Source organism: Zootoca vivipara, chromosome 2 (genome assembly GCF_963506605.1).
Source record: "Zootoca vivipara chromosome 2, rZooViv1.1, whole genome shotgun sequence".
Lineage (NCBI taxonomy): Eukaryota > Metazoa > Chordata > Lepidosauria > Squamata > Lacertidae > Zootoca > Zootoca vivipara.
In genome coordinates, this window is record NC_083277.1 from 92,346,099 (window position 1) to 92,358,345 (window position 12,247).

At 42.3% G+C, this 12,247-nt stretch overlaps 1 protein-coding gene across 1 annotated transcript; it reads right to left on the bottom strand.

The window, feature by feature from the left end:
* Positions 1–132: 132 nt before the first annotated feature.
* Positions 133–11,083, bottom strand: KCTD2 (potassium channel tetramerization domain containing 2). The gene is made up of 6 exons (XM_035104424.2): positions 10,619–11,083; positions 8,986–9,094; positions 8,177–8,268; positions 7,291–7,386; positions 5,671–5,796; positions 133–3,780 (listed from the first exon to the last, which is right to left on the bottom strand). The coding sequence occupies exons 1-6, from the start codon at positions 10,907–10,909 to the stop codon at positions 3,751–3,753; spliced, it is 744 nt and encodes a 247-aa protein (XP_034960315.1). The 5' UTR covers positions 10,910–11,083; the 3' UTR covers positions 133–3,750.
* Between the last annotated feature and the right edge of the window lie 1,164 nt (positions 11,084–12,247).

Sequence of the window (12,247 nt, forward strand, 5' to 3'; positions counted from 1 at the left end):
CACAAGTTAAAATTCCAGGTTAGAAGTTGATGCAGTCTTTGTGACAGAGAAAACACACATGAAAGACACTCCCAAGCTCTCTTTACTACAGGTAGAGTTGTAGGGCGTAAGAAAATAGCTCAGATGCTCAAGTCATGTCAGAATCTTTATTGAAAAAAAAATCACAGCATCCCCATTATTATTCAAACACATTTAATAAACAAAGAGAAACAGTAGCAAAGGGCACTGACATGTGACGAACTGTACAAAACCTCAAGGTTTGCAGGCAAAACCTGAGGGTGAGGAGCCCACGGCCCAGCTGCGGAGGTCCGAGGAGCCAACCCCCACCCCCTTGTGGAAAACCCCCCCTCCCCTCGGACCACTCAGTCACCCCTGAGAAAAATTGATTAAAAATGTGCAGAAACAAAGACACTTTTAAGAGGTTAACTCCAACCTTGCTGTAACGGAACAATTGGCCACTGGGAAACTGGACCTGCTACTGGCCCCCAGGGGCTAGCTAATGTTTTAAAGAAAACCTCCTCAAGAGATGCAAATCACCCAGATAAAATACCCATCCTATCATTTGCTCCTCTCTTTTCATTTACTGCCTTCTGCAGGGGAAACAGGGTTCTTGCTTCTTTTCCAGCTTTTAGTTTAGGAGATAATGTTTGGACAGAGAGAAAGGCAAACGGAAGGGAAAGCCCTGTTGCTAAGAAAGGCAGAGATAAAAGTGGTGCAGAACATGGAAGCCAGTTCTTGAGACCAACAGGGCCTGGAGGTGACCTGTCATTGTGGGGGAAGAATATCACAAATGGATGAGCTAGAATGGTGCCTTGCCGTAGCTGGATTTCAAGCCCTTATACTAGGAAAGCCAATAGCTTTTCCAGTCCCTAATACTGTTTCTATCTCCAGCTAAACAGCTCACCACCCCAGGGAAGGGTCCCAACAAATTTGATTACTCTAGTTGAGAATACTTAACAAGGAAAGGTAGGGAGAAGGCAATTGTGTTCCAGTGAAGAACTTAACCCGCTGAAAAACTCTCACTAGTTGTTGTCAGCAGCAAGTGGAGTATATAGGATAGGACTACCCCATTTATTAGGCAGAAACACTGCTTCTCGGAGAAGTTTAACTGCAATCCCGCTGTAATGCATTGCATCAAGCCAGTTACGGCTCATCTCACAATCTGGTTTTCCTCCAGATTCCAATGGAGCCATTCCCAATGGCACAATATGGGGCAACAGAATGAGTCTATTTATCCAGTCTGTTATCCTGACATCAGGCACTCCTCTAATGGGGCTTCCCCATGCATGGTGTTTTTTGGTGAATATAAAATAAAGCAATGAGGTATTCATTTTGATTAACTAAAGCTACACAGTAAGGTCTCCTTCCAAGCAAACCTAACACTGCTACGTGCCCAGCAAGGTGGGGAATGAGTTGGGTTAGGCCATGTTGGAAATGGCAGCTACTCTTGGCATTGTCAGCCTGTTTTTCTTTCAACTAGTTTATAGCACCACTGCCCACTCTCGCCTCCTCCCTGAGAACGAGAGATTATGAGGGTATATGTGAATGCTATATATATATATATCTATATATATCTGCAGTTCTTATACTTCCTTGCAGCACATACACACCTGATTATTTCTCAGTTGTGGACATACACTGACAACAGCTGAAGGTACAAGATAGGGGTTTATGTACACATCACAGTGTTAAGTTAGATCCAGCCAAGACGTACAGTCTAATCATGCCAATACCAACACATTATAAACAGGAAGGGCAGGGCACGGCTGGAATGTTGGTTTAATTCAACAAAATATGGAGCCAGTTGAGTCTCGGCAGCCACGGACTGACCTCAAGACCTTTGGTACAGTCTTGTTGTAATAGAGACTGAACTAGGACATGTTATTCAAACCCTTAACCTACCAAAACTTCTCTGGAGGTGCGTTGCGGGAAGCTCAGTGATATATGCACATACAAACTGAAGAACGATGGAGGATGTGGGGCAGGGGAGAATTAAGTGCCAAACTTGATTTAAACTCCATGCAGTTTATCCACGATGAGGCCTTTAATGTCCCCATCAAAACTTCACGCACTGTCCTTTGACCCCACCCTTTTCACTTTTAAGGAAGAAATAGAACGAGAAGCCTCATCAACTCACACTATAAAACATAAAGAAGACACTGTGAATGCAATTCCTTGGTGGAAAATTCCAAACACATCAATTTGTATATAAGGAGTCTTCGGATTGTAAGCTGAGAGCTTTGATTATTGCCGAGGGACACCAAAGCATTTCATTTTTTTCTGAAACTTTGGTTCGTTATGTTTTGGGGCTTATCTCAAAGGCCCAGAAGTCAAGATGACTCACAAGGAACAAAGCCAGGATACGGAGGGGAGGTACCATGCAGCAAATGCTTAAGGGATTCCCATTTACCAACAACTAGGAGGGGACATTTCACTGATTAGGGATGGCACAAGTTCACCAACAAGATCAGTGAGTCCCATTTGGCTAAGATCAGAAGAGAGGCACGACATTTTCACGTCCATTCAAGGCATTCCAAAGGAAAAAAAAAACATTACAGAAGTTCGCACACCACTTTGGACAAGAAAAAAAAATCACAACAGTTTGGCAACTTTCACCACCGCCCCACCCCACCCCCCGCAATACCACTTAGTTATTTTGGGTAAGATAACACAATAAAAGGAGGTGGAGGATTGAAAGTGCAGAATCACCATGTGTAAATAAGGGACCCTCCGTCCCTGAATGTATTGGATAAAGAGTTGTTAAAGCCTACCAAAGTAACTAAGAGTACAAAGAAAACCTGCTTTTAATGCAGGACGAACAAGGGGGTCTTTTCATGCTGCTGAATACAAGACAAGGCAAAGCTGAACTTGGCAGGGACAAATCCTCCAGATCAAAGAGCAACCTATACTCCAGGCTCTGGCAGGAAAAAATGGGACATAAGCCCCATTGCCACGCTCCTCTGACATTTAGGAGAATAAGAGATAGTAGAAATGGATTTGAAATTTGCAGAAATAGCATATTTTTAAAGATGTGTGAATGGTGATGACCAAACCACACTGCGAGAAATGCTCAGAGCTTATATTTTAGTGTTATCTGAAGAAAAACCCTTCAGCCAAGGCCCCATGGTAAACATAACCCCACCCACTCCCAAATTAAAAATTGCTCATCTAACAGGTATCTGAGTCAGTAACAAATCCAAAACAAAAATAAAAAGTTTTTTTGGGGGGGGGGCAGGAATGTTCTTGGTTTAGACATTTACTTTCAAATGTATTTTCATCAGATCTGGGAAAGCGTAAGTGTTATGAATTTCTTTAAAAATGACACCATTAAACCAAACTCCTCAGTCATTAGTCCAGACCATTGATGCCTGGGATATTTTAAAAGAGCCCAGGAATCTGGGCAGCCCTCACTTTTAGCCCTCTCTAAAGAGAGCCAAAAACACAATTAAATAAAAATAAAAATAAAATAAATCACATCAGTGCCAAGACAGAAATAAAAAGAAACAGGGTTAGTGGAGTAAAGGGGGGCTATCTGGCTGGAAGATTCTCTTCTTTCTTCATCTTCTGAAACTGGAGTGGGATGAGCCTTTGGTTTTCACCAGGATTAATTTTCTACTGGCAGGACAGGCTCAGCTTTGCTTTGTGTTAGTTTGATTACTGTACAAAAGCAAGGTTGGACTGCAGGAGAAATGCTCTGCCCAGCTAGATTGCCCTTTTGACATCTGGGAGTTTTAAAGTATAGAGCTTAGATTACATCCGTGATCCTCGTTCCTGAAGAATCTGTGGGGAGAGAAGCAGCAAGACAACAGCAGTTAGCTAGAATTTACGTGATTAGAACTTATTGCAATAGAGGGGAAAAGAAACAGAAGGAAAAATCTGAACTTTGTACCATAGTACTTAGCACCTGGCTTCTCATCCAGGGTATTATAGGAAAAAGTTATTAACTACAGGAAACTAAATACTCTACAAAATAAAACTTTAGCTGGTTAGGTTCTTTGTTATTGCTCAGCTGAATTATTTAGCTCCATGCTAAAATATTTGACTTTTGAGGCATACTTGGGCTATGCTGTGGCAGCTGGTTCTGTTTAATAATACATGTATAGTTTTGTTTTGTAGGCACCTTTGGTGTTGATACATATTGGCCCTTCCAGTTCACTTCTTGTGCTACACTTTAACTAGATTTCATCAACAGTTTTAAGCTTGTTTCATGGATTAAACTGCTGGGAATAATAATAATAATAATACCGGTAATAATAATAATAATAATAATAATAATTTTAATTTATTATTTATACCCCGCCCATCTGGCTAGGTTTCCCCAGCCACTCTGGGCGGCTTCCAACAGAAAAATAAAACACAATAATCTATTAAACATTAAAAGCCTCCCTGAACAGGGCTGCCTTCAGATGTCTTCTAAAAGGACTACATAATCTTTTAAATTGTTCTAACACTACAGCATTGTGTGGCTTGTGAATATTTGTGGATGCAGTCACATAGAAAGCTGCCATATAACAACAGTTGGTCCATTAGCTCTCTGCCTACACTGACTGGCAGCAACTCGCCAGTTTCAGGAACGATTCTCTCCCAGCCCCACCTGGAAGGGCTGGGGATGGAAAGTGGGACTGAGCTATAACCTATCCCTTATCTTAACCCACAGTTTCTCTCAATCTCCCTTCATTTTTCAGATCAATGTAAGATTTAGTGACAGAGGCTACAGGTTGAATCCAATGGTGTCTGTCAGGTTCTCTCAATGGAATGGGGTGGGAAGCCATTTTCTGCAATACCTCTGCAGTCTCCTTATTGCCCCCCACCAAAAAACCCCACAATATTCTAGAGGGTCCTCCAACCCTCTTGAGCAGATGTAGAATATGTGCTTAGAGGGCTGTGGGTAGAACTACTGAAAATTACTCCCCTCCCTGTTCCATGGATGCCTTATTGTCAAATAGGCACCGTTAGATACAACCCTATAGCACAAATATATTCAGAAATGTTAACATGGTCCTTGCCAACCCCTTTATGCAGCACTACGTTACACATGGGAGACATGTTATGTGCAAATTTGCAGCAGTGACAGTGCTAAAGAGAAGACCAGACTCTCTGAACCTGCAATCCTATACATACTTATCTGGAGTAACCCCACTGATACAGACAAGATTTACTTCTTAGCAGACATTGCACTGAAATATTAAAAGCTCCCAGAGACTCTTTCAGAAACTTTATGGAAGTTGGAAGCAGGGAGAGGAACTGTTTCTAAAGATTACCATTAGGAGAACATACTGAAAACTCGACAGCTTCTTTACCAGATATTTTTGGAATTACAGTAACTGATCAATACACTAGGAAATATCTACCACCACCCTTGTACATTTTTGCCTCTCTCATTTCAGTGGCTTATTGTTATACTCCCACAATTTCTAATTGTAAAGTATCGCATTTATCTTAGACTTTTATGTTGTGAACCACCCTGAGATCTACGGGTACAGGGTGGTATAAAAATTTATTATTATTATTATTATTATTATTATTATTATTATTATTGACAAAACTCTACTAACAGGAACTATACACCTTGCAACATCAAAAGCAAGCTGCCTCCTATATTTATTCCATTCTGTGTTCAGAAACATTAATGTGATCCTCAAGGAATTCAATCGCAAGCAGGTTCCTCACCTTTGCTTTCTCACTAGGCTCTATCACTATGCCATTGGTAGAGTTATTGAGCTCTCTGGACACAACACATAGAAATTCTGCTTGGTCTTCATTTCCATAGTTATAAGAAGATCCAATACTGATTAGCTAATGAAATAAAAACAAGAGAATGTAAAAGTTAGAAGCAGCAATAAACAAGGAATAGTATGGAATTAGCCTTAAAATACTAGGCTAAAATGGGTTGGGGTTCTCCAGATGTTGTTGCACTCCTGTTCTTATCATTCACAGATAGTGTAAGAAATAGCCAGTTGTGATGAAAAATGTAGTTCAGCAACATGTGGAAAGATACAGGATTCCCATCACTGAACTAAAATACTGTATGATCTTGGTTTGTATCTAGTCTCTCACAGTGATCAGATACAGATCTGCAGGAGGAAGCATTAAAGAGTACAAGACGGAGCACTCTGCACCTTTATATTCCTTCTTAACTTTTAGAAGGTTTAAGGACACATCCATGCTTTAGTTTGAGCCCCGAAATGCTGTGATTCACAAAACCAACAAGCAACCCATGTGTATTTTCTGTCAAGCTATTGTGCTCCTTCTTGTTCTTAAAATTCCACCAGTGCCATTTAAAACTATACACAGATGCATGTAGGAAACACCAAACAAGGAAACAAAGAATTTAGGACTGAGTTGTATCCTTCTAAATTACTGTGTGTGCAGAATGACTTCTGCAAGCGCGATAGAACTGGACTTTTACTGGTTTATTTAAAAGCATTTCTAGGCAGCTTAATATTTTTTTAAAACCTTTAGCATTATGGAAAAGTAGCAAAAAACAATATTATAAAAACAGATAGAGAAGACAGGGACTAATGCTAGTTGTTTAGCCTATAAGGATTGCTTGAGTTGAACAAACGAGCGTCCAAGATGGGGAAAAATGATAGTCACCAGCTCATCAGTACAATGACTTTTATACTTGCAAGTGAAGCTCTACAGTACCCCAAATCAGGATTGTGGGAAGCTGCCATCCATAAATACCCCCCAAAATGCATTTTCTTAGGCAAAAGAACTGAAGTCCTACAGAGCCCCCTAATGATGGTTCAATATAATAAAAAAGAATTCCTCCTCATTAAGAGGTAATTGAACTGACCAGAATGCATAAAACCAGAAGTAAATAAAAAACCAATAACCTAACAAGATTGGAAGCATTAGTCAAAGTACATTCTGCCACAGTCTCTCATAGCAAAAGACTGAGCCCAGCAAGTTGTGCACTTATTTATGAGTGGAAGATTAGCATCAGTCAACAGTTTCAATGCTGACAGCATTTATCAACTAAAATGAAGAGTGAGGAAGGGCAGAGGCTTGTTATCAGACTTCCCTAGAAGATAATCGGCAATATCTGTTAGAGGCTCAGTGATCAGACTTCTCTCCAGGCACCAGCAGTCACCATGATAATTCCCATATTCTCTAGATTCTGAAAAGGTGAAAGGATAACCCACTAAAGCATTCGTTATTCACTAAGCTGTTGACAGCCCCTTCCTATCCATAACAAATAATAGAGGTGGAAGATTAGCCATTATATAAGCCTTGTGAATTGGGCCCCTTCTTCCGGATAGGGAAGTATTCTTTAGCACTGGATACCTGTTCAAATTTCCACCCATCAGACATAGTGGACACCATCTGGGTGAGCTCTTCCTCTTGGCACTGCAGGACTCTGTAAACATGCTTGACAGGTCCCTGGGACACAAAGGGGAACCAAACAATAAGTTAGAAATTAACACTGTGGCTTTGTCAAGTAGTGGTAGCTTGTTTAAAGAGGCTTAGCTTCAAGGAAATTAGTGTGTCATATGTCCTGTTGATTCCTGAGTTCTCTGGTGCTTTTAAGAAGTGATTTGTATGCAGGCTATTACCAGTAATGTTCATATTGTGTTTTACAGCTGTGCTGACTGGATTGTTGGAGCTGCTGTAAAAGAAAAAGCTTTAAACTGTGTTTGTATTGTTCTACATGACGCTTGCCACTTTGTGAGGAGGTTCTCCCCAAAAGCAGGATACAATTCCATTAAATATAAATAAATGAATATTGCGACAGAAGATGGAGCATTCTTTGCTGTCCCTTCCCCCTCATTTCCCAGCAGTTCATGAAGGATTTGAGTGAGTGAAGAGCTGCTTTGTCTCCCTTTCTGTCAGCTCCTGCAAAGGTTCAGCAGGAGCAGTGAGGCCCTTGTTGGCACCTCTGGCAAAAGCTCAGCGCAAGGAAGAGAATACACCTCTCCTTTCATCCATCACTTGGGACAAGAAAGGATGTGTGGCTTCTTTCCCTTCTGAAACAGCACTGAAGCGCTGCTTGGGTTTTCTGCAAAAGCCCATCACAACAGCAAAGAAAGCCAGTCCCCTTCTCCAAAGTGTATGTCAGAGGGAGAGAGTAGCAGTTGACCACAACCACAAATAAAGGAAGGCTAAGCACAAATTTGCCCTTGATTCCAGTTACAAAAATCCCCCCCCGTCTATTTTCTTTAACATGCATTACTTGAGAAGTTCTGCTTTCATTGTCCCGTATTCGCTCCTTCACCAACCGCACTAGAGATGCAATGTTGTAAAACTCAGCTTCTTCCAGCACACCTAGGAATGAGAAGGGGAGGTGCAATTAGGAAGATTGTTAGCCTTAAAAAGGGAAGAATGCTGGAAGCAATATTGTGCTAACCCCAAAGTCTTCTGCAGATTACTGAAGCCTATGACACTGCAGAATTATTTTTTTGCATACTGTATATATTTTAACCTAAATAATTAATCTGCAGATCAACAAACGTTATACTACCAGAATCTCAATTTGCAAGAGCAAAAACAAAGGCAAAATTTAGGAAAAAATGCGACCACAAACAGCTGCAAACACTTCTATTTCATGAAGAGCAGAAAACTAGAACTTAGGGATTCATGAAGATGTGTTCCCTCCATTTGAAGCTCTTCACAAAAAGGAGCTTGCATTTGCAGACCACACTTCAATGGAAAACAACAAGTTAATACAAAATGCCACTAATGTTTATTAACAGAACGCCTTTATCAGAATGATGTGCCTCCATGAATAAAGCTGGTTTTGTACTCCTCCTCCATAGGTCAATCTAAAATAAAACACTTATGACACATAAAGATGCTGACCAAGGCCTCGCTCAGTCACAGGAGTCAATGCACTCAAGACCATGGATTTCAATGGGCTTAAGTGCACTAGCTCTGGGCTGAAATGTGGCCAACATCCATTAAGCTTCCCTCTGGTTTTCAAGGATATAGATTGATTTTTACCTTGCCCAAGTCAGACAAAGCACCGCAATCTCCATTTCTTACCTTCTTCTGCCAATTCCTTGTTTATTATGAGTTTTCCATGCCGGAGGTAGTTCAGGATTGGACCAAAATATGTGGGATCCCTATCAATGAGATATGCCCCCGTTTCATCCTGTTAGAGATACACCAGTGTCAGATTCTGATGCTAAAAAGGACAATTCAATGGAATGAAGACATTTGGCTGGGCGGGGGGGATTAGTCTTACAAAGGTTGAGAATTTGGTCCTCTGCAAAGAATTACCGTTCTTCTCAGGAAAACCAGTGGGCTCTTTTAAACTAGTTGAATCATCTACAACAGACAGAAGTTAGATTTAACATGTTGTCATGGTTATGGTGGAGGCTATGGGTATCTTCTGCTGAAGTAGTGGAGGTGGCTGGGAAAACAGTGCAGGCAGGTTTCTAAGCTCTGACGTCAAAAGCTTTTTATGCCTACCTTTACTGTAAGATGATACCATGATATAATTTTAAAAGGTAGGGTACCACCTATATGGCGATTCCACCTAATTACTTAATCATATGCTTATTTACTTGAAATAAACTGTTCTTGCATCTATCAGCAGCATTCTCCTAAAAATCAGTGAGATCAGTTCCTGAATTGTCATGATATGACAATGACAAGCAGCAAAAACCCTAACTTTTGCAACTGAATTCATAAGAAATACTTTTGCCAATCTAAACTGTCAGTCTAATCCAAACTGAGTTCTATTGTGCGTCAAGCAAACATGAACTCAGATCACTCTTTAGTAATGGTAAAAAAGAAAAGAAAAAAAGATTCTGCTGAACACAAGTGGTGCAGTGCAATCAATTCCTTTGACTACATGCTCAGATGTTTTGTTTGTTTGTTTAAGATCACCAAGGAAGCTATAAATAAGAAACAGAGCTTACCCATTCTCACTATGATTTAATTATTCTGGGAAATGGCTTTTGTTCTATTCTAATATTCTAAAATAATGTCTTTTACAGAGGGCTCAGAATCTTCCACAGTATTTAAACACTCTCAGCAATTATCTGCTGACAGAAACCACCCTATTCACAAGTATTTTCACTTTGCACACAAGATTAAAGCTTCTCCGTTTTCTAATTTCCCTAAAACAAAAGCAGAGGTCATACTATTGATGAATAAGAGTACAGCACTTGTGTAATGATTGCATAGTTAATATATTGAAACTACTTACAGCCACTAGAGGGGCTATAAACTGTCACTGAAGTGGGCAGGCACCCCACTGCCACATCCACCGGGAGCAATGCCCCTTTTGTGTGGATCCCTTTCTTTTTTTGCTGAGGAGTTCCGATCAAGGCTTTGGTGTTAGCATTGATGTCTGCAAAAACACACCCTGCAAAGTATCCTGGGAACTGTGGCTTGCTAAGGGTGCTGAGAACTGTAGCTCTGTGAGGTGTAACCTCTAGTTCCCAGGACTGGGGTGGGGTGGGGGGCTGTTTTAAATGCATTGGGTGAATGAGGCTTAAATGCCTATTATTCCAGTGATCGCAGCGGGAAGGAGACGAGACGAAAGGCATGAGGGCTACCGGGGTGCGGAGAACATGCCGTCGTTCTAGGAAAGCGTCCCAGGTGGCGCCGGGCGGTTAAAGAAGAAAGAAGTCAGCGCTGCCACTCCACACCGACCCACCGGACTCACCTTGTCGGAGCCCAGTTCGGGCCCCTCCTGGCAGCAGAGGCGGCAGAGGAAGGACTTGGGCTCTCGGCAGAGTGTCTGGCGGGTGCTCACGAAGTAGGTGCCGCCCACGTTGAGTCGGACCCACTTGGAGCCCCCGCCGCCGCTGCTGCTCCCGCCGCCCCCCGACCCGGCTCTCTCAGGCGCCGGCGGCTCCGGACTGCGCGGCGGGCAAGCGGGCGCCGCGGCTGGACCCGGGAGCGGGCTGGGCGTGCGGCCCCGCGGCGGCCCTTCTCCGGCCACCAGCTCCGCCATTCTGGGCTACGGTTTCTTCCCTGGGCCTAAGACAGGCAGACGGGCAACGGTTGCTCCAGCTCAACGGCCAGGTCGGAGAAACTGGAGCTGCGCTCGGCGGGGCTCGGAAGCCATCACCCCAGTCCCTGCTGACAGGGAGAGCCGGACTTCCGGGAGGAAAGGTCACTTCCGGGTCACCAACCGTTCTCTGGGTGCAACAGCCGCCGAGGCTACTTTAAGCGCCGATTCGGCCTTACATGCTCCTCGTTTACTATTACACAGTAATGCTGAAGGTAGCCAGCAGAAGCAGAGAATAAGAATAATGATGATGATTATGATAATTAATAATAATAATAATAATAATAATAATAATAATAATAATAATAATTTAAAGGGAAAAGTCTCCAATAGAACAAGGCATTAGTGGAAACAGGATTCCGAGACACAGGAAACAGGATTCCAGGAAGGAAACAGAAACTTCGTTCCTAGATTACCTATACCATAGACACATAAAAGTTTCAGAACGGTACTTTGTTTGCAGAGGAGACTTCCTAGTTATTTTCGAATCCCCTTTCCCCGCACTGGCAACGTGATGAAAGTGACAGCTGCTGATAGGAGAAGATAAAGGATTTAATTGAAACTGTGATTTGGCAGCAGCGGGTGCTTCTGCCACTTCCTTACCCGCCCAAAGAAGCAAAGAATTAATCCTCGTCTGTGGAATAAATAATGTGAATGTTAATTTGGCGGGGGGGGGGCATACCAGCCAGTGATTCCCGTCAAAATGACTTTCCCTATACAGTACATGTATTTGCAAGTTGCCCGACTGAAAAAACCGAGCCTGTTATGATTCTTGTATTGTGAGTGGCAAGGCAATTCGTGCTTAAAGTGGTTTACTACAACGTCGCATCATAAGTCAATTGTTATAGCTGTAAGATGTAGACTAAAGTGAGCGTTGCAACCACCATGCATTATGATCTGCAAATTTTAGGTGGGAGCCGAGGTGGCTTATAAGACATTTCTAATAAAGACTTTTTATTGGTGAATCTAAAAACTGCTGATTCAGGTTTCCCCTGAAGTACTACAACGCAGTCATTTTAAGCAGTTATGTTGCAAGAATGCAGCCAATGCGGTACAGTATGCAGATATTTCAAGCTGACTCTCATCGCGAACAGCGATAGAAGATCTCCACTTTGACATGTTGGTAACACAATGCAACAGAAGGCATACACTTCAGATTTCGGCAAAGGTCAGGCCTCCATCGCCCCTTCAGCTCCAAAGACGGCGTTCAGTTAAAACATAACCGCGCCTTGCACTCCATTGCTTTGCACGCTGTGCTTTTGCCTCCCTTAACTGCGCAAA